Genomic DNA, 25532 nt, shown 5'->3' with positions numbered 1-25532 from the left:
AAGTCTCCTATGATGTGTTGTGAAGCGAGCTGCCTCTGGATATGTACCACACTGCCCTTGTGCTTTTCTCCTGTTGAACAACATATTTTTATTCAATAGTTTCACTTTTTTAACATCCCGGGTACCTGATCTTCCTCTCCACGCTGTGTACTATCTTTGCAGCTTGTATTAGTCTCATGATCCGCCATATTTCTTCATCAAACTGGTTTCGTCTCTTCTACTTGCCTGGAACTTTGCTCGTCATTTTTCTCACTACCACGTAATGGCATTTGACCACAGAGACCCAATTATCATCGATGATGACGACGCCAGCAGCGAGACGCTCCGGGGCGACTTTCGCATTGAAGATGTCTTCAATCTGGATGACTTTATGGCGGACGACGATTTTGAGGACTACCTAACGAGCCTATCTGCGAATGCCACAAACCCCATACGTCATCAGGCGCGATCTACGTTGCCAGGACTGACTCAGAGAAGGGATCAGATACCGGAAATCCAGATCAGGGAGAAAACATACAAAAAGGGCAAGTCTGTTGAGCTGAACGATGCGACCTTCCTACGCATCCATGAAGTATTGCGGGATGCTAGCGGTGAGATATTTCTTCGAGGACAACGGTTTCAACGCTTGGAGCATATGGACAGCCTGGTTCCTGACAGGATGAATGAAGTATGCTGGACGATTGACCTGAACTTGCAAGAGATGGATAACGGAGATGGATTTGAAGAGGTGTCAGTAAATGAGATAAAAGGTTTACGGATTATTCGTCTGACCAACCATCCTTACACAAAAATGAACATCGGCACCACACCCGGGGGTTTCCAAACCAATGAAGAATGCCGCAGAGAGGGTTTGCTTTTCTGTCGTGTCAAATACATTCGCATTTGGAGCAAGTCGCGAAAACCGCGTATCACAGAGGAAGCGCTGGTCTTTTTGGAGAAGGATGAATGTGACCCTGGCTTCTCCACTGAACCTGTCGCGCTTCGCCACGATTGGAGAGGACTAACAGAGCTGGGAGGCAGCCACAAGTTGCCATTTATAGATCTCACAGGAAGCAATGAAAGACGAACCAAATATACCTTTGGGGATGGATTTTGTGGTGCTGGCGGTGTCTCCCGCGGAGCCTTACAGGCCGGGTTACATGTGCGTTGGGGTTTTGATAAATGCCCAAAAGCCATGGATACCTACCGTCTCAATTTTCGAACAGCAGTCGGAGAGACTTGTGAGGTGGTGCATTTCCTTACCAATGAGACAAAGGATATCATGGTTGATATCATGCACTTCTCACCTCCATGCCAGACTTTCTCGCCTGCGAAGACCGTTGCTGCGTCTACCGACCAGGCTAATGAGGCTTGTATCTTCTCCGCGAGGGAGCTGCTGTTGAGGGTAAAGCCCAGAATTGCGACGATGGAGGAGACGTCGGGCCTTCAAGAAAGACATAAAGAGTTTCTTTACGCTACAATACACACCTTTGTTGATCTGGGCTACTCGATACGATGGAAGCTCTTATCTTGCGAAGATTACGGTGTCCCTCAGCAACGGAAACGTCTCGTGATGATCGGAGCCGGGTAAGTATCGAAACATCCCATCAGCCCTTACGACACTAACATCTTCCTCTCACCTTTTAATCCAGACCCGGCGAACCTCTCCCTCCCTTCCCCAAACCCACACATGGCCCTCCAGGGTCCAACCTCCTCCCACACCGCACCATCCTCGACGCAATCGGCGATATCCCCGAAAACGCTCCCGACCACGATCTCGAACGCGCCTACTTCCGCAACATAACCAAGCCCGCATTCCCCCCGCGCTCGTTCGCGAAAACCATCACATGTAACGGAGGAGACAACTTCCATCCCAGCGGCACCAGGGGCTACACGCACCGCGAAGCGGCGTGTCTGCAGACTTTCCCCATGGAGCATCGGTTCTGTGGGGTGGGAGTGCTGAAGCAGATTGGGAATGCGGTACCGCCGATGCTCGCGAAGGCGGTGTTTACGGAGATTATTAAGGATTTAGAGAGGGTAGATGGTGTTCAACGGTGACAGTGGTGTGGGACTAAGCTGCTCGACGGAGCGCGGAGCATAGTTCTACTTTTTTTTGATCAGGTTTACTTGTGCTGAGGATTAACTACTCTGAATTACTGCATGATTGGCGTTTTGGTAGGCTTTCAAGTCGTTCTTTTGTGGCCAGTTTCTTTTGCTTGTTTGATTTTAGGCGGTTATCAGTTGCTACATGTTTGTTGGCCCATCTATCATAGTAGTAGAGCCATCTCTGTTACGATATTCACCGGCATTCGCCTTGTGTCTGGAAAAGGGAAAGAGTTCGGGATCTAGCATAACATGGTTTCTATGTGCAAATAACAAATTCTTTGTATATACATGACAAGAAATATCGCCATTCTTTCTGCAGCCACAATAGTAGTTCTGTAAATATTCTTTCAAATATCCTTTTCTCTTTTTTCCTTTGAATCATCTTGACTTTGCTCTTGCCGCTTAATGCTGCTAATAGAGAGGGGTTATATTGTCTGTTGTTTGTGTTGGAAAAACATACCAGCTTCTCTCTGATATTCTGTTTAATATCCCTGTTTTCTTTACTGGGTTTCCGCTTCGCTCAAGACCAATCTTTCGGGCTTGTTGCACTTCAGAGAAAGAGAGAGAGCAACCAGAAGCTTTGTACAATCCAGTCTGAAGAACGAAAACGGGTAGTGATCGGGGTTTGTGCTTTTGTGATAGGAGCAGGCATGAATTCATCCCAACATCATTTACGTTTCAACGTCCGTGGGAATTTCGAGATTTAGAAACCTATACATATGTCAGCAAGATGACTATTCAGTATAACCTCCCTTTCTTAGGGGAAAAAAATTAAAAGGAAAATAGATGATAACTCCTCACCTGACTCTGTGTTTCCTTCGCCCATGCTCTTGTTCGAGCTGCTGCCGCTGAGAATGGAGCCCAGAACTCCATCGACGTAGGGAGCACCACTCCACTTCTGGTGGGTCAGAACATCAACGCCCATCTCTTTTTCGCGTTTCTGGACAAGATTAACATATGATAGCATGCCATCTTTCTTGAACCCTCTTGAGAGCTCCGTTGCGATAGTAGCGTTGGTGTGCAGACCGGCAAGCGAGATGAGTTGGAGAACGAATCTATTCCATGTTAGTCTTTGAAACCATCCTTCCCAAGTCGGGGGCGGGAAGGGTCTGCGGGGAAAACTCACCCATGTTTGGCGAGGTCCCAGATGAATGATTTCAGGCTGGCCTCGTCAAAGCCCTGTCCCATCCAGTTAAACGACGGGCTAAGGTTGTAGACCAGCTTCTTTCCGGGGAACTTGTTTCGGATCTCGGCGGCAAATCCAGCTGCCTTGCTGACGTTCGGGTCGCCGGTTTCAACCCAGAGGAGATCAGCGTAGGGAGCGAAGTTGATGGCGCGCTTGGTGGCCGCTGCTTCACCGGCGCGATAATGGTAGAAACCTTCTCGGGTTCTTGGGATGTCCCATGACCAGAAGACCGGGCATTTCGCGAGGGTGTCTGCGAAGGCCCGGCGTTCTGAAATGGACATGTCTCTGTTTTCGCGAACCTTTGCCTTGTATTCGTCAATGGTGGTCTTGGAGGCTCCTTCGGAGACGAGATGTTGTTCCACAGCTGGAGAGTGGTATGTTAGCAAAATCTCCTATAAAGTCCGGTGGTGTGTAGACGTTTACCCTCGTCAAATGTCACCAGTTTATGTTCCTTAACCCATTTCATTTCGAATTTATCGATCTCGGCACCCGAAGCGCCTTCGAGCTCCATCTTCTGTAACTCTTCCGACAGTGGCGCGGTATCCTGTGTAACTCCAAGAATGAATTCGTGGTCTCGAACATCGATGGTGCTGCTGAGAAGCTTCCCGCTTTCAGAGTCGGTTCTAGCAATGACTAAATTCTCGGTTCCCATGAGATCCCATTGGAACCTGGCAGCCACCAGGCGATTGATATGCTCGGAGATTGGAACCAAGACCTTTCCAGCGAGGTGGCCGCACTTCTTGCCTCCGTGAAGTTGGTCCTCGAAGTGGACGGCCGCGGCGCCGTTCTCGGCGAAGAGCTTAGCGAGCTTCATCACCGCCGTCAGGCCTCCGTGCCTATGAAACATGAGCTCTGCACTACCCAACGGGAGCGAATGGCGTATACAAACCCTGTGTCACCGTCTGCAACGATTGGGCGCATATAGTCGACGTATTGAGTAGCCTTTCTCTGCTCAGCAGTCATCTTCCGTCTGGCATCCCAGTGCTTGCGATCGTGCATCTGCTGGGCCTTGAACAATCGCTGCACCTGGTTCGGAACGGTGTTGTACGGATAGTCACCGAAATCCGGGGAGACCTCGTTTGTGGTCGTCAGGAGGGAAGAGCAAGCCCATCCGGAGATGTACAACACTTCCTGGTTGGGAGCCTGCTGCGTCATCTGTACAGGGTCGATTGCGCCAACTACAAAGAATATCACGGATTACTCTTCCAGATCCTGCACATACACACACACAGAGTGGGTTGTTTTTACGACTTACGGGTGTGCAGCGGTTCCCCTTTGGCAGCCTTGTCGTTGAGTAGATTGAACAGTTTTCTAGCCATCAACGAGCTTGGATATGACTGCTGCAAGGATCCTCTCTTGCTGACGACGTCCTCTGCGGAATAGGGCCGTTTGATGCCCTCGTAGCGGGGAGAAGCCCACCACTCCTTGACGGCGTTCACCTCCTGCTCGAAGAGGGCATCTTCAGCGGCGCCGGCCTTCTCCGACGTGGACAGCAGCTGGTACGAGTCTGCGGGGAATTCAACAGACACCGGTGGCTTGACCGGAGGAAGCTGCGAGACCATTCTGACGGAGGTATAGGCCAGACGTCCAGCGACAGAGCAGCGAGGGACGACAGAGGGACGTGCAGCTTGTCGGAGCTGTCTCGACAGGCAGCGGGAAGCGTTGCGAAGCATGGCTCGCAATATGTAGCTTGATCCGGGGGAGGAAGGGAGGACAGAGTGAAAAGCAACGAGCAGGATGCAGGCTGTCTTGTGCCCTGACTACTCCTGTGTCTCTTTGCGGTGGTGATTTTGTTTTGCTCAGGCGAAGTTCACCTCGCCGTCGTTCCGTCGCCGCGAAAGAAACAAAAACAGGCGAATCGCCAATTCCTATCAGATAAGACAACAAGGGACGAGCCGGGGATACGGCGATTACCAGACGGTACGACGATACCGCGGGATTGGCGGGCAGCACAGGCGGCAAAGGGGGGTCCGGCGTGTATTCGGAGCGTACCGGCTAGGCTCGGCGGCGGCTGTGATTGGCCGGGCGGCTCCTCGGGCGCAAGGGAGTTGTTTTCTCGTTACAGCGATACACTAAACAAGTTATTCTTCTTCTTCTTCTTAATAGTCTTTGTCTTTCTCTCTCTCTCTCTCTCTTTGTACTCTTTTAATTCTCTCATCCTTCTCTCTCCCACGGACTCTTTTCTCCCTCTTCTCCTCCTTGCTCTGCTTCTCGTTGTTGTGGTGCAATTGACCCTCTCACACCCACCTCCATCCCGATCGAAGAGGTTTAACATCTCGACCTGCACGTAATGTCGGTCGCCAATCCAGTCCTGCGCCGCCTCTCCGCCCGCACCCCACGCTCTTTTTCTCTTAACCGGCTCGCTGCCTCCTCTCTTCGATCTTCCTCCTCCGCCAGATACTTCTCTCCTCGCCAGATCTCCCAGCCAAAGACCTTCTCCACCATGTCTGCCCTCCAGTCCGCCGCTCCTGCGCCCGCCGGCCCAAGGGAGTACGACCCAGAGATCAAGGACATGGCCAGCTACATCCACAAGTACAATGTCGACTCAGATCTTGCTGTACGAAATTTCCCTGCAATCCACTTCTCATCCCCCGTTAATCCTAGCTTTTGAATGAATCGAGGAACCTAATTGTCTCTCTCTGTTTTTTTTCTTTTTTGGGGCGATTCTAGTTCGATACTGCCCGATGGGTCTTCCTTGACACCCTCGGCTGCGGCCTCGAGGCCTTGAGATTCAAGGAGTGCACAAAGCTCCTGGGCCCAATTGTGCCTGGCACCGTCGTCCCCAACGGCACAAAGGTCATTGGAACCCCCTACCAGCTTGATCCCGTCAACGGCGCCTTCAACATCGGTGCCATGGTCCGCTGGCTGGACTACAACGACTGCTGGTTGGCCGCCGAGTGGGGTCACCCGTCCGACAACCTGGGCGGTATCCTCGCCGTCGCCGACTGGATCTCCCGCACCAACCGTGCCGGTGGCAACCTGGCCAACGGCAAGGTCCTCAAGGTCCGTGACGTCCTCGAGGCCATGATCAAGGCCCACGAGATCCAGGGCGTCCTCGCCTTGGAGAACTCCTACAACAAGGTCGGATTGGACCACGTCGTCCTCGTCAAGGTCGCTACCACCGCCGTCGTCGCCAAGCTCATGGGCTTGACCGAGCAGCAGACCGCCGACGCCATCACCCAGGCCTGGGTCGACGGCCAGAGCTTGCGCACCTACAGACACTCCCCCAACACCATGTCCAGAAAGTCCTGGGCCGCCGGTGATGCCTGCCAGCGTGCAGTCAACCTCGTCCTCAAGGTCCAGAAGGGTGAGGCCGGTGTTCCTACCGTCCTCTCCGCCCCCGTCTGGGGCTTCTACGATGTCCTCTTCAAGGGCAACAAGTTCAAGTTCCAGCGTCCATATGGCAGCTACGTTATGGAGAACGTCCTCTTCAAGGTCTCCTACCCTGGTATGTACTGCAATATTGCATAGAAATGAAATGGAGGTCAAGTCACTCACGACCGTCTGTAGCGGAATTCCACTCCCAGACCGCCATCGAGGCCGCGAAGAAGATCAACGGCACCCTCGCCAGCATGGGCAAGTCTGCCGAAGACATCAAGGAAGTCACCATCAGAACCCACGAGGCCTGCGTCCGCATCATCGACAAACAATTCAAGCCAATGGACAACTTCGCCGATCGTGACCACTGCATTCAGGTACGTTCTTCTCCCCTCTGATCGGGTGAAAAATAAATAAATAAATAAATCAATAAAAATAAACATAAAAAAGAAATAAAACAAGGAAATAAGAAAAGAAACACTAACAGCGCTTTGCTTTTCTAGTACATGGTTTCCACCATGCTCGTCTTCAACCGCCTCGTCGCCACCGACTACACCGACGGATCCGAGGCCGCCACCTCCCCACTTGTCGAGTCTCTCCGCAAGCGCATCCGCTGCGTCGAGGACCCCCAGATGACCAAGGACTACCACGACCCTGCTCTCCGCACCATCCCCAACGCCCTCACCGTCACCCTGAACGACGGAACCGTCCTCGAGGAGGTCGTCGTCGACGCTCCTCTCGGCCACCGTCTCCGCCGCGAGGAGGCCAAGCCCGAGATCCTCGCCAAGTACAAGCGCCACCTCGAGGCCCACTACGATGCCTCCAAGGTCCAGTCGCTCATCGACTTGGGTCTCAAGCAGAAGGATCTCGAGAACATGGATGTCGACAAGTATGTTGACCTGTATGTCAAGGAGAAGGTTGACTTTTAAATGAAAGTAGGTGGGGGAAAGGAATCGGTGATTGGGATTAGCAGGAGTTCTTTTTGAATTGAACAAAATCACATCACAATTGATATGTTAGATCTCGCGCGGACCTGGAGCCCTTTTCTTCTGCGTCCAAATTGAACTAACTGCCCTTTTGTTCACCGGGTGGTTTCAAAAAATACGCTTGGGATTGCAAAAGGGGGAGCGTTGGGGCATGAATGAACTTTTAATAACATCTAGCGGATATACATTGAAAAGAAAAGAGACCCAAAAAAAAAAAAAAAAGAAAAGCAACGCAAAACAGCGTGTGTGAAATAGTATATAGCTATGTGACTACTATGTATAAATGCATTTCCGTGACAGTTGAACTGCATTGACGTGTTCCTTGCTGATGAATTCCAAGGGCAGCCTTCAATTTAACCCAAAATGATGAAAAAAGAAGAAAAAAAAAGAAAAAAAAATATGAAATCAACAATTTTCAGCACAGGCTTTTCCTCTCACCCGCAAGTTCAGACTAGCCGGCGTCGACATTTCATGCTGATCATTCTGTTATAGATCTTGCTCTCAAACCCCGAAGACACTCGTTTAGGCGCGGTGAGACAGCGCTGAAACCCGCACTGAGCCGAACTTGTAACGCTGCCGGCTCGCTTGGCGCAGACCGGTGGCCCTGCAAAACCTCCTGCAAAGCGACAGAGTTATTATCTTCATTCTGCAGGATACTCTTCTGTCTTCCCTTTTCCCCGTAGCTGTTCTTTTTTTTTTTTTTTTTTTTCCCCTTCCTGCTCTTACAGCCTACTGTCTCATGCGTCAAGCCAAAACCCCTCCGGGTTCAGGATGTGGCTTGTCTTGGACAGTCCACATGCTGCGTCAACTGTCGAAGGCCCGTGGGGAGCCAACCAGTTGACTGCTTGTGTTTTTTTTTTCTTTATTTGCTAGCCGTCGAACGACACAGGATGGACTGGGGATGATAGTTGATACATAAACCGGAGACTTTTCGTCTCGAATGCAGGGAGCTGCATGAGCATGCGATGCTATGCTGGTTCCTGTTTATCTGCTCCAGCTTTCCTGACTCCCTTCGGTCTCTCTTGTTGTCATTCTCCAAATTCTATATACCCCATAGCTCATTGTATATCGGTTGATCTTTTCAGATAGGATTAACGATATAAACAGGTACTCGATTGGAAAAGATCATCCCCTTTTTCAGTTTTCTCTTGTCTCCTTTTTTTTTTTTTTTTCCTTTTTTTGCCCTCCTCTCTCTCGCAATGAAGTCATATTTCGCTGCTGCGTCGACGCTATTTGCCCTAGCATTCTCACAAGCCACAGTTCCCCCGGACCTTTCTGGAGGCTTCGGCTCTGGCTCTATCGACTTGCAGGTCAGCTTTGGCGGCGACGCTTCTGACGGATTGGCTGATGGCGCCGTGGTATCGAAGCAGGGTAAGCTTCCCCTCCGTTCCCTCGATCATGGGACAAACAACGAAATCGCACAAGCGCACACGCTAAGAATGAAAAATGGCAGATGCATCCCGTACGCCCAACTTTGCTCTGGGCGATGCATCCGGCGTCAACACCGCGCTGTCGTTCATGATCATGATGGTGGATACTACGGAGGAGGGCTCGAGACGGATACATTACATGCAGACTGATTTCAAGGCGACGGGCGAAAAGACGAAGATTGAATCGTCGAGTGAGCCTGCCGTGAAGTACACGGCGCCGGGCAGCTTGGGAGAGACTGGTAAACGGGAGTATTCGTTTCTGATGTACTTGCAGCGCGGCGAGACCAGCTTGGGTGAGATTCCCGCGGCGGGTGATGAGATCGACGTCAAGGAGTTTGAGCAGAAGAACGGGTTGCCGGAGGCGAGAGCCGGGCTGGCGATTTCTGTGGATATGGGAGGAGAAGACGGCCAGAATACCGAGACGGAGGTTGCCACGACCTCGACGGCTGCCACGACGAGTGCCACGATGTCGTCCACCTCTGATCCTGTTGCGACTACATCGTCTTCGACGTCGGTCCCGCCACCACCGCAACAGCAACCGCCGCCGGCAGCATCACCACCACCACCACCACCACCACCAGAGTTGGACGACCCAAACAACCCGCAGGAACCGAACAAGCCGCAGCAGCCAGACAACGACGGCGACCCAGTTCTGTTCCCGTTCCCCTTCTCATTCCCAATGTCCACGCCCGCAGAGGGGACGGGTATCTTTGCAGATCCTCCATTAGGCACGGGTGCGTCCACCATTGCTCCCAGCATGACAGTCACCACCATACTCCCCGGTCCACCACCACCACCACCAGCAGCAGCTAACAATGCCACCACACTCTCCCGCCTTCCAGGGCGTAACGCACCCATACCCACACCCACTCTCACTCTCACTCAGCCTACTGACGTCGAGACAGAAGCAGAGCTAGACCCGACGGGGGCTCCCGACGCGGCTGAGACGCCCGCCCAAGAGGAGCCAGAGATCCCCGTTGAGACGCAGACGAGCGTTGTCTTCGTTCGGCCGGGTGGTAGCACGACCTCTGTGGAAGACGCGGACGCGAACGCGAACGCCGCGGGCCCCGAAGAGACCCTGCAATCTCAGCAGGATTCGGGGTCGCGGAAGATGGGGGTGACGGGACATCTTCCGCTGGTCTTCACGCTGGGCGGTGCCGTCGTTGGTGTCTTTATGGCACTGTAATTTTATTTTATTACTTTATTTTTATTTTTTTACGTCTGCTTCTTTCTTACGAAGATGCTATGTATTTATTTTTCGAGCTTGACGCTTGTGACAAACTTCTAGCCAGGCGCTCATAAGGAAGAGATGAATGTTATGTAAACTAGTATTTAACTATGTGACTCGGCGATTGACTCGCTGGATGCTTTTTATGTATGTATATAACTGGGGGAAGAGCATGGCTGTTGCGAAATATTGCGGATATCCCTTTTTTTTTAACATATTATTATTGTATACGGGGTACAGAGTGTTTCCAATATAATTCAATGGCTTTACACCATCAAGAGTAAGGACTATCACTCAGGGTTGATCTCAGCGGTAGTTAGTTCGGGCTGCGAGACTTTATGATGATGGCTGTCCCGCAGTTAGGAGAATTCAAGACGAGCAGCCAGTTCATCCAGTTCTCTCAATCTCTCTCTCTCTCTTTTTTTTTTTTTTTTTTGCGGGAGTGTTCGAGACGACGATAGGAAACTGGCTTATCCCAGGGTAACTTTGGCGGTGCCTCTTCGGCTCCCTATTCGACGAAGCCGAGCGCTACTGCGGAAGTACCGAGGTCGAACCCGACAAACAGCCCGCTGCGGCCGGCACTAATTAACCAACAGGGCCGCTTGAGTTAAACCAAGTTACCCCAGCTTATCCCGCCCGCAGAACGGCTATATGTATCTTGCACCGAGATACCGTGGGGAAAAAGCCAAAAAGGCACAGCAGACAAAGCAGGCCCAGCAACGCCGGGGCGTACAACGAACCCTACCCTACCCTACCCCAGCAACGCGCGAGCCCCAGTGTGTGCAAGAATGCGCGGAATTTGTGGAAGAATACTCCGTACTCCGTAAATGTTAAATTTATTAGATCTTCGTAATCATGGCCGCTGCTTCGGCTATTGATTTCTGTCTTCCCCGTCTGCTCTCTTTCTCTTTCTCTCCTTCTCCTTCTCCCTTTTTTTCTAATTCTCTCCTTCTTCACCTCCCTCTGGCTCTTCTTTTCGTCCCTCGGCATTTGCATCTTGATCTGTTGTTCCCTTTTGGTGCAGCGTAATATCCTGCTCTGTCCATCTCACCAGAGCCTAGTTAGCCTGTAGTCATTGCTTGATTACAACACCCAACTGCATTGATAGAGACTCGGCTAAAAAGGCCTGACGGGGCAAAAAAGAAATGGCATTGGGTATGTAGTTAGCTAGCTCTGATCTACTTGATACCCAGCATGGCAGCTCTGATATATCTTGCTAACTGCTTCTACCCTCTTTCTCAACAGCTACTGCTGCTCTCGCGGCCGGCGGCGCCACTCTGGCCGCATACCTCAATGCCAAATACCACATCAAACAAGATCTATCAGCCATAATCAGAGCAAAGTCGAGCGAGCGTGAGGTCGCACGTGCAGGTACGCTGTAGAAAGGGAAAAAAAAAAAAAAGAAAGGCCCCCTTTTCAGGGTCCCTTGCTAACAGTCCCCTCCAGTCGCCAATGGCAAAGTATCTGCGTGGTACTTCTTCGCCGAAGCTGTCAGAAAGTATCCCAATGTCAAGTGTATCTGGTCGCGAGAGGTCGAATACACCTTCCAGGAGGCCCACGACATGGCCTGCCAATACGGCCACTACTTCCTCTCCCTTGGCGTCAAGAGAGGAGATCTAGTCGCGGTCTATCTTCAAAACTGCGCCGAGCTACCTCTCATATGGTTTGGGTTATGGGCCATCGGCTGTTCTCCTGCATTGATCAATTACAATCTGGCCGGACCCGCATTGATACACTGCCTGAAGGTCAGCGGCGCGGAGTACCTGATTGTTGACCCTAGCCCGGATTGCTCAAGCAGGATCGACGAGGAACGCTCGGCGGTCGAGGGCGAATTGAAGATGAAGCCGCTGCTTCTAGACGAGAGCCTAAAGGCGTATGTTGCGACTTTCCCGTCTGCCGTTCCCGACGAGTCTCTGCGACTAGGTCTCGAGGGCGGGTCGCCCTCTTGTCTCTTCTATACCAGCGGCACAACCGGGTTGCCAAAGGCGTCTGCCTTTACCATGGCCCGGATGTACGGGACCATATTAATAAGTGGCTTGGACGAAAAGCAAGGTGAAGGTGGGGATCGCTGGTATAACTGCATGCCGTTGTATCATGGAACCGGAGGAGTGAGACTGCAAGTCTGCCTGAGCCGCGGCGTTAGCGTTGCCATCGGAAAGAAGTTCAGCACAAGGAACTTCTGGAAGGATGTGATCGACTCCGAGTCCACCCACTTTATCTATGTTGGCGAAACCGCCCGTTATCTCCTTTCAGCGCCTCCATCACCTCTAGATCGTCAGCACAAGGTTCGTGGTATGTACGGCAATGGGTTGCGCCCGGACGTGTGGGAGAGATTCCGCGAGCGCTTCGGTATCCCCGCCATTTACGAATTCTTCAACAGCACGGAAGGTATATTTGGCCTGCTCAACACCAACTATGGCCCTTACGGTGCCACTTGCGTCGGCCACCACGGAGCCATCCTCCGCAAGTTCTTCAACAACACATATATCCCCGTCGCCATTGACCCCGTAACCGCAGACATCCTCCGCGACCCCGTCACCGGCTTCGCCACCCGCATGCCCTACGCAGAAGGCGGCGAGATCCTCGTCGCCGTGCCCAACGAGGAGGTTTTCCAGGGCTACTGGCGCAATCCTCAAGCCACGTCGAAGAAATTCGTCCGCGACGTCTTCCAGAAAGGCGACCTCTACTACCGCACCGGTGACGCTCTCCGCCGCACCGACGATGGCCACTGGCACTTCCTCGACCGTCTGGGAGATACCTTCCGCTGGAAATCGGAAAACGTGTCCACCGCCGAAGTCGCTGTGGTGCTAGGACAGTTTCCCGGTGTCCTGGAGGCCAATGTGTATGGTGTCTTGGTTCCTAATTATGAGGGGCGTGCGGGTTGTGCGGCGTTGCTGATCGATCCCGCGGAGCGTGGACGATTTGACTGGACTGGGCTCGTGCGCCATGCGCGAGAGAAGTTGCCGAGATATGCCGTTCCAGTGTTTATTCGCATCGTCGAGGCGTCGAATCATATTCATAATAATAAGCAAAACAAGGTTCCACTGAGAGAAGAGGGTGTTGACCCTGCGAAGAAAGGCACGAAGGTGAAGGATGGCGAGGCGGATCAGATTCTGTGGATGAAGCCGGAGGACGATACGTATCAGGAGTTTACAGTGCAGGATTGGGAGAGATTGATGAGGAGCGAGGTGAGACTATAAGCGAGCGTTTTGTGCTGTACTCGTCGGTTTGGGTAACGTTTGATTTTGTGGAGGTGTCTTATAAATACTCAAATGAAACCATTGTCGTTGATGTAGTTACTTTGCAGTAACAGAGTATAGACTAAAGTAGTTATCAATATGTGACTTTGGAATTTTGGAAACTCAGGCTAGAGAAAGGGGGTTTTCTCAGCTGTCATATGTGTTTCCCGCCTCAGTAACACTTTGACCACCCCTTCACTTGCTAGCAGCAGCACTTGTCTCTTCTTGATAATACGGATCTCAGGCCCTGCTTCAACGTCCATTGTCCTTGGAACGACGTGCAAATCCCCAACTTCCCGTTTCATCTTCCGTGTTGGTCGAGAACCAATCGCATTTGATGTGGCTGAGATTTGAACCTAGAGCCGATTAGGGGAAGCGAGAGATTATGTCGTCTCGATAACTCTGCAGCAGGCTCATGTGTATTAGCCTCCTGGAACAATCTGCTTTCCACTCGAGCCAATTCATTCTTCAATCGTTTCTCGCGTGCAGTAATACCGAGAAGAGGTTGAAGCGATGTGAACGGACTATAAATGACAAGTTAGGGCTTTCATTCAAAATCTATTCACAACATCAATCGACTTCAGTCTTTTCGGAGCATCCAGGCTCTGAACGACTCTCCACGATTTATAATCCACATCAATTCTTCTGGATTCCAATTCAATGTTCGTATTCTAGCACAACTAAGACTTGGTGTATGGAGCCTCTTTAGAAAATCAGTAGTTATGCAGCACAATCATCGACTTGGTCCAGGCTTCATATGCTGCCAACTTCCATCTTCCTTCCATGTGCCAGCCTTGGTAAAATCCCCAAACCAGGAATTTCCAAAGGCGTCCCGGAAAATATAGCCAAACCTGAAGAATTCCAACGTCACCTCTGGATGGTGTCTCCATGTAAATGACTTTTTGTTGTAGGATTCGTATGACCGATAGCGCTCAACATCATTCACCAGCACGCTAATCCCACCGAAACCGGCAGTCAAATTGGAGAAACTAAAGGTAATTGAGTTATTGGTGATTGTTGGCTCAGGAATATATGGAAGGGGGCTGTTCATCTGTGCATTACTGAGTAATTCGATGGATGTCTCGAGGATACTTGCGAAACCCCATCTTGCGACGCCGTTGATGAAAAGACCGACAAGAAATCCCTGATACAGTAGGGTGGGACGAGTCTGCGTTGCAGTCCCCGGTAGAAGAAGCAACGCTATAATGTAATGATGAAGGCGCAGGTGCATGTGTGGAATCGCCAACAAAATCAGAAGAACACTGCCAATCAAGGCATATAGCTTGAGAAAGTTGAGCAGTCTGCCCTCGGTTCGCAGGACCCAAGCCTGGACCAAGGCTATTGCGGCGATCACGAGAACCAAAATCAGAAGTGCAAATATCGCGCCAGGCTGTTGCTTCAGGTCGTGTGGTGTCAGTCGAGATAGGGGAATACGATCAAGCGTGTAATTATGCAAAGCGCCAACCCAACAACCTCCAAGCCAGAGAATCGTCTTCTCCACCTGAGCATCGAGGTTACGGAGAGTTATCCGTGCCCAGAAGTAATAGATCGCAAACGCGACAAATCCTGCAGGAAGGAATCTCGCCAATGCGATAGAAACAACACTAGAAAAGCTGTAGGACTCGGGTGTATCCGACACAAGAGCGACGTGCAAAAAGATCCCAGTGAAGGAGCAAGTGAAGAAGACCGCGCCCGAAGCTGTAAAGAGTGACAGCAGCGAAGTGAAGGCCACTGATAAAGCAAGCAAATGCCAGCGTAAATCTTGGCATTGAGAATCCGCGCCATCTGAGAGTTTTTCAAAAGTGAACGACAAGGGAAAATATGAAGGAAACGCAGTGCTTGAGACCCCGTTGGCTTTGGTACCAGGGTAATTACTTTGCTCGCCGAGACGCGACAAGAGGCCGCAGCCTCCGGTTTTATCGCTAATAATACCGGCATGCAGTGCAGCTGGGCAGATAAAGGAATCTCCGCGATATATTGGATATTCTTTGTCAGAATGGCCTCCGATCACTATAGTCTTGTATAATATCTCGTCAGCGCCTACTGCGTAGGGCTCGAAAGCCTTAACCCTTGAACAGTATGCAGGACAGCGAAACGCGAAGGAGCTGGCGTTGAAAGGCCTACAAAGGTCGCCGTCCAGTCCACAGTCTGTGCCGTTTGGCCACAAACTTGCGATACAGGATAATTGAGCAGTAGGCTCATCGCCTGGGAGGACGGGGCCCATCACTGACTGATGAAGGGTTAACGAGAACGACACAATCCACAGAGCGCAGAAAATTGAAAGAACGCCGAATTTCCATTTTCGTCCTGGTAGCCATCGATCCAGGAGTCGGATGGGCGCTCTCTGGATATTTGGAAAGAATGGATTTATTCGTGAAATTCGGGGCACCTCCGGACCGCGTATCCACGTGCATATCGCGCCGCACTTACGCAGGTGTTCCGTCGATCTCCCGGGCCTGCGCATCCACGGAAGTATTTGGTGGGGGATAACTTCTTCGCGATTTCTCCCTTCGAGTTCATCATCGGGACTCATTTCTTGCGATCGTCGGTACCCATTCGGAAGAATACGATCTTCACAGGTCCTATCTCCTATGCCGTTCTCCAAGTCTTGCTGTAAGGAACGATCGGGATCGCGGCCAGGGCGTGCCAGCTGGGGGTGAGGAAGCGAATTCAGGGGAATATCGGTAGCTGCGAAGTCCGTCGTCTGATTCTCGGCCATCACATACTCCGCATTACAGGGAAAGCTTGAAGGAGGCCGGTAGAGCGCTGCGGGAAGGGAAAATGCAAGCTCGGATATGGGCTGCAGGTGGATTCTCGTCTTTTGCGACGTTTGGCAAGCGAACCAGTTGCTGTTAAGTAGCAACCCGCCGTTCAGCGAAAAGCACACCTGGCCATATTCACTTGAAGGGTGATGGAGAGACAGCGATCCTGACCGGGGGTTGCAGCTGGCAAAGGACATGGTTGTCGGCTAACAAGCATTGTGCCGTTATGTACACGCACTTTTGACATCAGAAAACTGCCGTTTCTTTACATCTTCCGATGCCATTTCAGATGCTGCGTTTGATGTGTTGTGAGCAATCCAATTCTTTCGTTTTAGCGCATTTGGTGTATGGCTAAAAGATGTACTTACTCCCATCAAATCCTCGGCGCACGTAGCCCTTGCAGCGGGTGGGATTTAAATCAACAGCCTTCAGCACGACTGACAGTTCTTTAAAAATTTGCATAGTGAGGAAAAGCAAAATTGGTTTCAATGTCGGGTCATAACGGAGAGGCGACTTCAGCTTCTCCCGGTCTGTGTTCAAAGATAGAACGCAATTCCCGATCTCCGAAGCGCATGTCCAACAGGACCGGTGGGCGGTTTCCCGTATACGCAAGATGGCAGAAAAGGATTGGCTACAGGCGCAGGCAACCCATCAAGAAAAGCATCTCTGTTGTCGCCAGAAGCACACGGCAAAACTCCGCAAAGGTCCTGGCTCTCCCCTCTTTTTGCCCAAACCATGACGGCAGACTGCAGGACAACCAGCCTATCGTTTCAGGCCGGCATTCCGCGGGGACCATACATTGTACTGAATCAACACAGTACCGGAATTCTTCATAAGACATGGCGAAATGACGATAGACAGAGATGGCTGGCTGCAGGATGGGGGAAACACTGATCCAGTTGCCAAGGCAGAGTTATTATGTTCAAGAAAAGAATGGAGGAGCTTCACATATAACAATGCTGCCATGATGATGGGTAGAAAACTATGTCATTAAACTCCATAACTGAGATGATATTTTTGAACAGGCTCATCAATGCAAAGCTCTTTAAACCCTACTTTATGAACTTTCTCAAGCACAATACCATCACTTTGTTGAAATGCTCTCAGTTAACAGAAGGTCCTATCCAGTTGACATTGTGTGAATAATTTGTTATATGTGACAGACTAGACCATGCCTGGATCAATATCATGTCTAGAATGTATGATATAAGTAGTAGATGAAAAGGGCCAAATGTGACTACACTATAGAATCTCAAGGTAGGAACAAATGGGCACTTGTTCTGCAAAGTATTACATGTATGTGTGCTCTGTATGATCTTTGTTTCCTTTGGCAACAATTTAGTTGTTGCACTTAAACAACCACTCCCCTCACAGGGGCTTTTCCAGAGTTTTAGTGGGTCCTAAAGATGCTGTCTCAAGAATACAAGAAGTGATTCCTCCATGCCACTCATTCTGTCACCCAAAGACCATGTGAGCAATGTGATCATCTTATCAGACAGAGAGAAGAGAACTGTAGCATCAATACATTTCCTCCTTCAAAGGTTTATCTGGTATATGTCCTTCCTGAAAAGAAGTGGGATGTTAGAGTTTGATGCCAATGAGTACTATTATGTTTGACATGTTTGCTTGACTTCTAAAAATTATCAGCCGCTCAGATGTCACGTGGTGCAATCTTTCAACCTTAACAGCTTCTACGGAGTAACTTGCTACTCCTGCTCCTAAATAGCTCTCGCCAGGGAAATTTCATCAAATGGATGACAGGCTTCAACGAAAGGATTTCTGCTATCTCACTAGCTCCGAGATTGATTGCTAGAATGGAAATTTACGTTCTTTGTTTAAAAGGATATTGGCAGGTAGTTCTCGCACTCAATCAACTGTTCATTTTGAATCAGTGATCTTATCTTATCTCCATCTCATTATGGCTGATCAAATGCCATCCAAGATCTTTTTAGAAACCTCTTTAATACGACCACCCATTTCCAACAAATGCCTTCTGCTGGTCCTCGAGTATAACAAGAAATAACCTATAAACCCGGTGCCCCCTACCGGCGATACAACCTTTGCAGATACAATACATTCTGCCCGAGACATATATGGACCAATTTCTGGAAGTTGTTCAATCACTTTCTCGCAAAAGTCATCCGGTACCACGATTTTTTCACGATGGATAGGAATCATAACAAGCTCACACCAGTACTGAGCTTGGCATGAAAAAGATTTTGACAGAGCTTTAAAACGCTCGCCGTCCTCGAGCGCTCGAAGAAATTGAAGCGCACAGTAATCCACACCATACGTATACGTGGTCGCAAACACAGATTGCAGACCGGGCGGTCGAGCATTGACTTCGATCAGAAACACATCCGGCTTACTTTCCGTTGTTGAATCGGCGTCAGCAAGATCTAGGACGCCATTGGTTTCTTTATAGCGCATGGAAGAGTTCTGCACCCGGGCTTCAAGATGGAAAACACCAGAGCGGAATCCCAATTGGAGAAGGCTCTGGTGCAGCGACGACCGGATAAGCTCTATTTCTTCGGTGTCCAGTCGACTTGGTAGTAACACGACGGTTTCAGCGAAATTATCCGAAACTGTCGCGTCTATTGCATCTGCCTGGCATGGGAAGTCATCTGATATTTCGAAGAAAAGAATCTCCCCATCCCAAAGAACAAAGTTGGCATCTACCTCTGGGCCATCAACATACGTTTCGAGGAGAATTCCATACTTTGAAAACCCGGCTTCTTCTAGTTGTCGTATGGCCTGGGGCATGCTCGAATAGTTGTCAACTCTCTTGACGCCACGGGAGCCGCCATTCTGGCACGGTTTGACAACTAAAGGGTATTGCATACTTCTGACCTTTGCGGCCGGAAGAGTCGCACAGTTGCTCCACCCTGTCCAGTCGCAGTGTTTGGATATTTGATTTAATTAATTTGCGCGTCTCGTACTTGTTGTGGGCATTCAAGATTGCTAATATGGGCTCGGTTGGAAGACCCAATAGTCCCGCTGCTTTCGCAGTTGCGATCACGAATTCATCTGAAAATGTAACGATACCATGGATCTTTCTCCCTTTCAGTACTTCAGCAATCCTCGACGGCAGTTTCGCATCGTCGGTCACATCAACAGGAATAAAGTCATCCCTTAGGTAAGAATAGGTTTCTTCTTCGAGCCAATGTCCCGGTCGATCAACCACAACCACCGATATACCCAGAGCTAGGGCCGCTTCGAATGTTCCTTGGTGACCGAATGATCCTTTCTGCCTATCAAACATGGGGCGCCCTCCTATCACGGCTACTTTGCGTACGGCTGCTTTAGTCGGAAGCACCCAATCGAAAGACAACCGAACTCTCAACTCTCCCTCTATCAGATCTAGTGCCTCGTAATACGACGTTGGAGACCGCTTCACAAGCAATGCTCCAGGAGCCGAAGACAATAGAGCAAGGAGACTCCTTTCGCCATGGGCTGTAATTCGGTGAAAAATAACCGTCGGAAGTTGGGAACCGAATGACTGAGCCGACAAATGCGGAATCCCGCATTCTCAATTCGAGGATATCGCTCCTACACATGTATCCATTGCGAGAGACAAGTATCACCTTTGCTGCCACTTCGATTTGATCGACTGATGCTCGAATCGTGCAACACGCGTGGACAAGATTCTCGAGGGCGGTGCCAGTGGCATACGGAATAAGATCTCCGTTTTTGTTGTCTTCGCATGGCTCATTAGTACGCGAGATAAGAACGATTCCCATCAGCAGATCAAGAGAATGAAAATATTGTCGCGCATCCACATCCGTCGTTGATGCAGAAAGCCTCCAACGACATGAAACTTTTGCCAGAGCTAAGCCATACAATCTAAATTAGTTTAACTAGGACGCTTCACAAGAGTAAGTGAGTCTACCTTTGCTGCTGGGGACATCAACCAAGAAGGCTTCAGAGACAAATGCTTCATCCCCAATGCTATTCTTTCCCATATACTCTAGTTCCATTGTTGATGCTCACAGGTGAACTCAGGTGTATGGTGGAAGGCTAATAATTTTCAAATGGTGATCCTTGATATAAGTCCTGCCGCAAATTCAATTGAGGATGATATGTTTAAAGGCCTGACTATCTGTGATGTTGCCATACGACAGCGAGAATCATAGTTATGAGCCGAAAGGGAGACGAAGATAATGTATTGCTGGATTCTGAGAAATTGCCCCTGGCAACTTTGTTGCTTCATATATAGGCTCCCTACCTAATGGGGATTCCATACTTAGGGCCTAATCATCTCGAGTTTCGAATGAATCACAACAGTACCGTTAGGCACACATGTTGTTCTTGAGATCACGCCTTTGGATACAGCGGAAAGCAACGGAATCTTGCCACAACTCCCTTGTCAAATGCATCTAACTGTTGCCTTCATCAAATAATGGAATCCATGCACCTTTGGGGATCATTGAGCAAGGATCTTCCCGTTTGTAGACCTGACGCTGATGCCACTACTCACAGGGAAGCTCGTCAGTTTACATAGTATGTGTGTGTGTACTCCGTACATACATGCATGTATCGGCCGACACTTAGCCTGCATTCCAACATAGTCCATGCTGAGATCAAGTATGAGGAGAAGATAAAGAGATGCTATCTGCTCTAACATAGGTATGTACCAATGCATTAAGTAACATCTCAGTCCTTAAAAGAAACTGCAATAGAATAATAGCTTTATCTGAAACTGTCACCATGTGTGGACAGTTACTGGCCTAGAGAAACTCATTACGATACCTCTGGAATATAATGTCTATTAAAGAAATACCAAGGGCTGGAAAGCTGCTTGTATGGCATGGTATCGAGACACTAGTCTCTATGTAGTTAGCCTCCAGTTTAGCGGCTCGGATCTTCTTTGATCCGACGCAGAGCAGTTTCATACTCTAAAAAGTCCCCATAGGCATTCGAAGCGGTTCGAGAAATCTCCTCCAGTTTTCATCCCGGTTCTCATCTCAACCTCTTACGAGGTGAGAGAGCGAGAGGACGGATGTATGGAGTTCACGTTCCGTGGTTCCTATAGCTTCCGCATATGGTTAGTAGCCTTGTAGGCCCTTCGAGACAGCTGGATTAAAATCTCGTAAATATAACAATTCTCTGTCTGCTCTCTGTGACTTTTACTTATAGATACTATACTCCACAGGGAGAATACTATTTACCGCTAGTCTGATAGCCTCCCAATTCCAATAAATGACTACGGAGTACGGAGTACGGAGTAGACCTGAAACAATTCCTAGTTGAAGTTACATTCCCAGGCCCAACAGTTTGGTTAACCCCTGTTCTCACCCAGGTGGGGCATTGCGGGATGAGCTGAGCTTCCACTTCACCCTGGCCTGGACCAGCGGTAACTGAGGACGTGGTTTGGAGGGAATTAGGAATGAGACGGAGTCCGTTGTACAGCTTCTTTGTTCGGGACTGAATCCCAGCTCGCTCTTGACGTTGCCGCCGCCGTCGAGTGGTTGAACCGCGACAACGCGGCGAACACACTCCGTGTTTGCATCATTTGTCTTGTTTGAACTAACTAGTTAGTTAACCACACCTACACGAGAAACCCCTTTCGGCGACACTCTCATTTTGCCTATATCACGAGTAGCAAGTAGTTGGACGTATTTGCAAGGAAGCTTATTGATACTCAAAAGGCGAATTCGTATAAGACGTGTTAATTGTAACTCTGACCCCATCTATCTATCACACTCTCACAAATGGCACCTTACCGACAAGCCCAGTAAGGCGCGAGAAGATTTGCCTTATACGACGAGATCCGGAAAATAATTGGAAAGTACCAACACAAGGTGCAGCGTCTCTCAAGCATCCTCCTAAGGAAACGACATCAACGGCTTGTGCAGATATGGATTTCAATGATTCTATCTCTTCACTTGGGCACTCCAAGCTCTCTCAAGGCTTCTGTTAGCCCCAGCCGTACCCAGTTATCGATCTCATTTTTTGTCGCCACGGCGATGAGCCCGAGCATACCCATTGCATTCACTCCTGCCTCTTTGTTGATGGATCCTCGTCGCCTTGGGAGCACCAGCATCCATCGATTCGTAAGGATCATATTGTGCGGGCACGCAGTTCCAGGTTGGGTATTACCGGCGTGCTCAAAGCGACCCTCCCCTACCCCGGTGGCTTGCCTTAAGAGATCAGCATATACAGTGGTTAAACTGGGTGGTGTAACATGCTGAGATTTGAGGCGGTGATAAAACCATTGAAATGGGACGTTGGGTTCCTTGCCATCCTCAGAATCGAGAAAGGCTGCGAGACTATGTTCGGGCATTGGCATAAGCTGGAGATGCTTGTGCAAACGGCTGCATCCTCCATCTTGGCCGCAGTTATAGAAGACAACATAGTCCCTACTGGTGGTCACGGCTAGAGCAGTCCAAGCTGCTTCAAAATCTTTTTCGTTTAAAGGCTCATACTGCTTTCGGTGTGCATCGGAAGTTAGGAGCATGAGATGCGGTCTAGCGAAGCAGAACTTGTTCACTGTCACGAAGTGAGTGCTGCTGATGTTGCCAATCTCAAAACCTCCGGTGCTAATGTCACTTCCGTCTCGCCTTTGGTGTTGTAGTTCACTATTCTCCTCCGCTTGGGGTGATGGCAAATGTAGCGTTGGCTTTTTGGCGAGAGCAGAGGTGAGAAGAAATTGAAACTGGAGTAGGAGTGGTTAGAACAGGACTGTGTTGATGTTGACGATTGTAGGTTTGTGCTATGCTTACCCTGAGCCCTCTATCGATGTGCTCAATGCTCGTTTGCTGATCATCATATAGAACTATGCCAGACTTGACGAGGCTGTCAAACTTGGACAAAATGAATGATTCCTCCATAATCGAGTTAGATAAAAGATTTCTAACTTTTCAATCGATGTTCTTGACTGCGGGAGTTAAGACCTGTTAGGGCGTTAGACAGCAGAGCGAAGGCACATTGCAACCAAATGATGCTATTCTACTATTGTTACGACTTTTATAGCCCCGTCAAAAGCGCTTACGGGAAGATCTAACTAATTAGTTATATTTTAGCTCGAACCATAATGATTCGATTTAATATAAGGTATCCTTGTTTTTACTATGGATTGGTTGCACGCCGTCGATTAAGCTGACATGTTAGGCATCTAGGTATGTATGTACAGCTGGCATATTCCCTGCTCAGGTAAAGGGTCTCTTGTTGCGTTACATCACAAAACAGTTCCAATGGCCCGTAATAAAACATGGGGTTTCCGGAGTATTTGATAATCAAGTTTTCCGCAGGATTGGCGCCAAAAGCTCGAGAAGATCTCCGGTGCTTAACTGGTTGAGTTTTGTTTCGTCAAGGGAGTGACTTTTAACCAAGGCTCGACGTAAGTCCGTCGAGTTAATATCGGCGGAAACGGACTTCGCATCTTGGAGATAGTAACCCCTCTTCCCTGCGTGATTGTCGCCTACACCTGCACATATCCATAGCACGACCTCTCCCTGGCCACCCTCCCCGTCTTCTAAACAACATCAGTCACCACCTAAGTATTGACCAGGGGAACTGCATGTACTGACCATCTCCATAATCACGCACGCAGTGGGACCATTCTCCAAATCCGCTCCACTTTGCCGGCTTGCCATCAGGAAGAAAGTGAGCTTTAAATCGTTTATAGGTATTGTAAACTTACTCAATTTTAACTCCAATGACTTGGAAAGCGGCTTCCACAAACTCCCTCACGCTATACGCTTGGCCAGAAGCCAAAACGTAGTCTCCGCCCGTCGGCTGTTGCAGCATGAGGTGGACACCACGCATGTAATCTTTAGCATGGCCCCAGTCTCTGACAGCATTAAGATTGCCTAGCTCGAAGCAGTCTGATAACCCGCAGGCAATCAGTGCAACTTGCGAAGTGATTTTGCGTGTGACAAAATTAGTTCCTTGGGAGAAAGTTAGCAGGGACTCCCTTCTTTTACCAGGGAGTAAAAATGCTTTACTGACCACGTCTTGGAGATTCGTGGTTGAAGAGAATACCATTAGAGGCGTGGAAACCATATGCTTCTCGGAAATTGACTGTGGCCCAGAACTGGAACTGTTTTGATACAGCATAAGGTGAAACGGGATGAAATGGGGTCTCCTCAGTTTGTGGCGCAGTCGTTTCGGATCCGAATAACTCCGCGGTACTCGCCTGTGAATCTTAGTTTGGATGCCTATCATTCCGATGGTCATACTTACGTTGTAGAATCGGGTTGTGCTCTCCAGTTTAAGTGCCCTCATCACTTCAAGCAATCGAAGGGTTCCCAGCATTGATGTCGTTAGTCAATAATGGCATCTCAAATGACATACCGACGTGAGACTGGGCGGCGAGATGGTATATTTCGTCCGGTTTGATGCTGCCTAGAATTTGAAGGAGAGTCTCGAAACATGACATATCTCCGAAATGTAAGGTCACCCCATGACGCAGAGGGTGGCTCAGAGCTTGCTGCCTCTGGGGCGTTGGTCGGACAAGACCATGAACTTCGTAGCCCTTTTCCAGCAAAATTTCACAGAGGTAGGAACCATCTTGGCCAGTAATTCCTAGGTATAATCAGCAGATTGATCATGGAAAGTCGGCTAAGAACACTCGCACCAGTAATAAAAGCCACCTTGGGTTTTAATTTGATAATTGCCATCTTCAAGTATTTGTCTGAGGAATTTCCGTAATAGAAATAAGGATGTAGAGATCAGCTTAGAATTGTAGTTGTCAACTCTTTGGGGTAACATATGTTGTTCGGAGAAGTATTGGTATATATACAAGTACCAAGCAAGTGAGAAAGTGTTGAACTAGGGTGACATATACCTGCACATTTTCCACTTCCGACAAACTCCAAAGTTCAGAGGCTCCATGTCTTTAACCAATCCAGCATCTAATCCTTTAGTTATCTGAAATAATTGTTGGGAACCCACCATGTCCTCACTCGCCACCCCTGCCCGCCAGGAATTTGACAACCCTCCTGCCGCGTTCCTCTCCCCACTATCTTACTGATTCAACCTATTTCTGTTGTCGATGTTTTGTTCGGATCCCTTGTCAAGTCATCCTGGTAAAATGGCAGGTCCCAGAGACTGTTTGAAGAGATAACAGAATTCCAGCATGGCAAGTACCGGATAACATAGGCAACGTATGGAGTACTCCATAAAGTAGTCAGATTCAAGTTGATATACTGAAGTAAATGTGTGCATCACAAGAAACACAGGAATGAATGTACTTGCACCAACATGGATTTGATCTCTAGTCTTAGCCCAATGGGATGAAACGCTGTGCTTTTCAGAACTCGGGGTATTTCAAAACTTTCCTTTTAATAAAGTTAGA

General features: G+C 49.4%; 9 protein-coding genes across 9 annotated transcripts; 4 read left to right on the top strand and 5 right to left on the bottom strand.

Annotated features, from left to right (window-relative positions):
* Positions 1-262: 262 nt before the first annotated feature.
* Positions 263-2037, top strand: CIMG_10138 (C-5 cytosine methyltransferase DmtA; the record flags this gene model as incomplete). The annotated part of the gene is made up of 2 exons (XM_001239115.2): positions 263-1566; positions 1632-2037. The coding sequence occupies 2 exons, from the start codon at positions 263-265 to the stop codon at positions 2035-2037; spliced, it is 1710 nt and encodes a 569-aa protein (XP_001239116.2).
* A 283-nt stretch (positions 2038-2320) lies between these two features.
* Positions 2321-5098, bottom strand: CIMG_10137 (isocitrate lyase). Its single transcript, XM_001239114.2, has 6 exons — positions 4527-5098; positions 4161-4449; positions 3695-4107; positions 3212-3635; positions 2887-3140; positions 2321-2796 (listed from the first exon to the last, which is right to left on the bottom strand). Exons 1-6 carry the CDS (start codon positions 4942-4944, stop codon positions 2789-2791), a joined length of 1806 nt encoding a protein of 601 aa, XP_001239115.2. The 5' UTR covers positions 4945-5098; the 3' UTR covers positions 2321-2788.
* Positions 5099-5430: 332 nt separating this feature from the next.
* Positions 5431-7885, top strand: CIMG_10136 (2-methylcitrate dehydratase). The gene is made up of 4 exons (XM_001239113.2): positions 5431-5828; positions 5942-6719; positions 6782-6966; positions 7093-7885. Exons 1-4 carry the CDS (start codon positions 5562-5564, stop codon positions 7516-7518), a joined length of 1656 nt encoding a protein of 551 aa, XP_001239114.1. The 5' UTR covers positions 5431-5561; the 3' UTR covers positions 7519-7885.
* Positions 7886-8774: 889 nt separating this feature from the next.
* Positions 8775-10191, top strand: CIMG_10135 (uncharacterized protein; the record flags this gene model as incomplete). The annotated part of the gene is made up of 2 exons (XM_001239112.2): positions 8775-8946; positions 9029-10191. 2 exons carry the CDS (start codon positions 8775-8777, stop codon positions 10189-10191), a joined length of 1335 nt encoding a protein of 444 aa, XP_001239113.2.
* A 1187-nt stretch (positions 10192-11378) lies between these two features.
* CIMG_10134 (AMP-dependent ligase) lies at positions 11379-13433 on the top strand (the record flags this gene model as incomplete). The annotated part of the gene is made up of 3 exons (XM_001239111.1): positions 11379-11388; positions 11479-11604; positions 11680-13433. 3 exons carry the CDS (start codon positions 11379-11381, stop codon positions 13431-13433), a joined length of 1890 nt encoding a protein of 629 aa, XP_001239112.1.
* A 772-nt stretch (positions 13434-14205) lies between these two features.
* Positions 14206-16754, bottom strand: CIMG_10133 (LCCL domain-containing protein; the record flags this gene model as incomplete). The annotated part of the gene is made up of 2 exons (XM_001239110.2): positions 16603-16754; positions 14206-16526 (listed from the first exon to the last, which is right to left on the bottom strand). The coding sequence occupies exon 2, from the start codon at positions 16429-16431 to the stop codon at positions 14206-14208; it is 2226 nt and encodes a 741-aa protein (XP_001239111.1). The 5' UTR covers positions 16432-16526; positions 16603-16754.
* Positions 16755-18160: 1406 nt separating this feature from the next.
* CIMG_10132 (uncharacterized protein) lies at positions 18161-20211 on the bottom strand (the record flags this gene model as incomplete). Its single annotated transcript, XM_001239109.2, has 4 exons — positions 18161-19059; positions 19085-19687; positions 19710-20063; positions 20124-20211. The coding sequence occupies 4 exons, from the start codon at positions 20209-20211 to the stop codon at positions 18161-18163; spliced, it is 1944 nt and encodes a 647-aa protein (XP_001239110.2).
* A 1904-nt stretch (positions 20212-22115) lies between these two features.
* Positions 22116-23064, bottom strand: CIMG_10131 (uncharacterized protein; the record flags this gene model as incomplete). The annotated part of the gene is made up of 2 exons (XM_001239108.2): positions 22116-22889; positions 22957-23064. 2 exons carry the CDS (start codon positions 23062-23064, stop codon positions 22116-22118), a joined length of 882 nt encoding a protein of 293 aa, XP_001239109.2.
* A 405-nt stretch (positions 23065-23469) lies between these two features.
* Positions 23470-24855, bottom strand: CIMG_10130 (GDP-mannose 4,6-dehydratase; the record flags this gene model as incomplete). Its single annotated transcript, XM_001239107.2, has 7 exons — positions 23470-23708; positions 23760-23821; positions 23877-24123; positions 24185-24371; positions 24419-24462; positions 24530-24760; positions 24813-24855. The coding sequence occupies 7 exons, from the start codon at positions 24853-24855 to the stop codon at positions 23470-23472; spliced, it is 1053 nt and encodes a 350-aa protein (XP_001239108.2).
* Positions 24856-25532: the final 677 nt, after the last annotated feature.

The sequence above is a fragment of the Coccidioides immitis genome (genome assembly GCF_000149335.2).
Source record: "Coccidioides immitis RS genomic scaffold supercont3.5, whole genome shotgun sequence".
Lineage (NCBI taxonomy): Eukaryota > Fungi > Ascomycota > Eurotiomycetes > Onygenales > Onygenaceae > Coccidioides > Coccidioides immitis.
Note: the sequence above shows the minus strand (reverse complement) of the source record. Positions and strands in the feature narration are given on the sequence as shown.

What these genes read in the sequence shown, in the direction of transcription:
- CIMG_10136 (XM_001239113.2), top strand. Translation starts at nt 5,562, where the DNA reads ATGTCGGTCGCCAATCCAGTCCTGCGCCGCCTCTCCGCCCGCACCCCA. An exon ending in ATGTCGACTCAGATCTTGCT is followed by an intron (nt 5,829 to 5,941) that starts GTACGAAATTTC and finishes GGGCGATTCTAG; the next exon opens with TTCGATACTGCCCGATGGGT. An exon ending in ATCGTGACCACTGCATTCAG is followed by an intron (nt 6,967 to 7,092) that starts GTACGTTCTTCT and finishes TTGCTTTTCTAG; the next exon opens with TACATGGTTTCCACCATGCT.
- CIMG_10137 (XM_001239114.2), bottom strand. Translation starts at nt 4,944, where the DNA reads ATGCTTCGCAACGCTTCCCGCTGCCTGTCGAGACAGCTCCGACAAGCT. An exon ending in GTTGCAGACGGTGACACAGG is followed by an intron (nt 4,108 to 4,160) that starts GTTTGTATACGC and finishes CATGTTTCATAG; the next exon opens with GCACGGAGGCCTGACGGCGG. An exon ending in ACTGGTGACATTTGACGAGG is followed by an intron (nt 3,636 to 3,694) that starts GTAAACGTCTAC and finishes ACCACTCTCCAG; the next exon opens with CTGTGGAACAACATCTCGTC.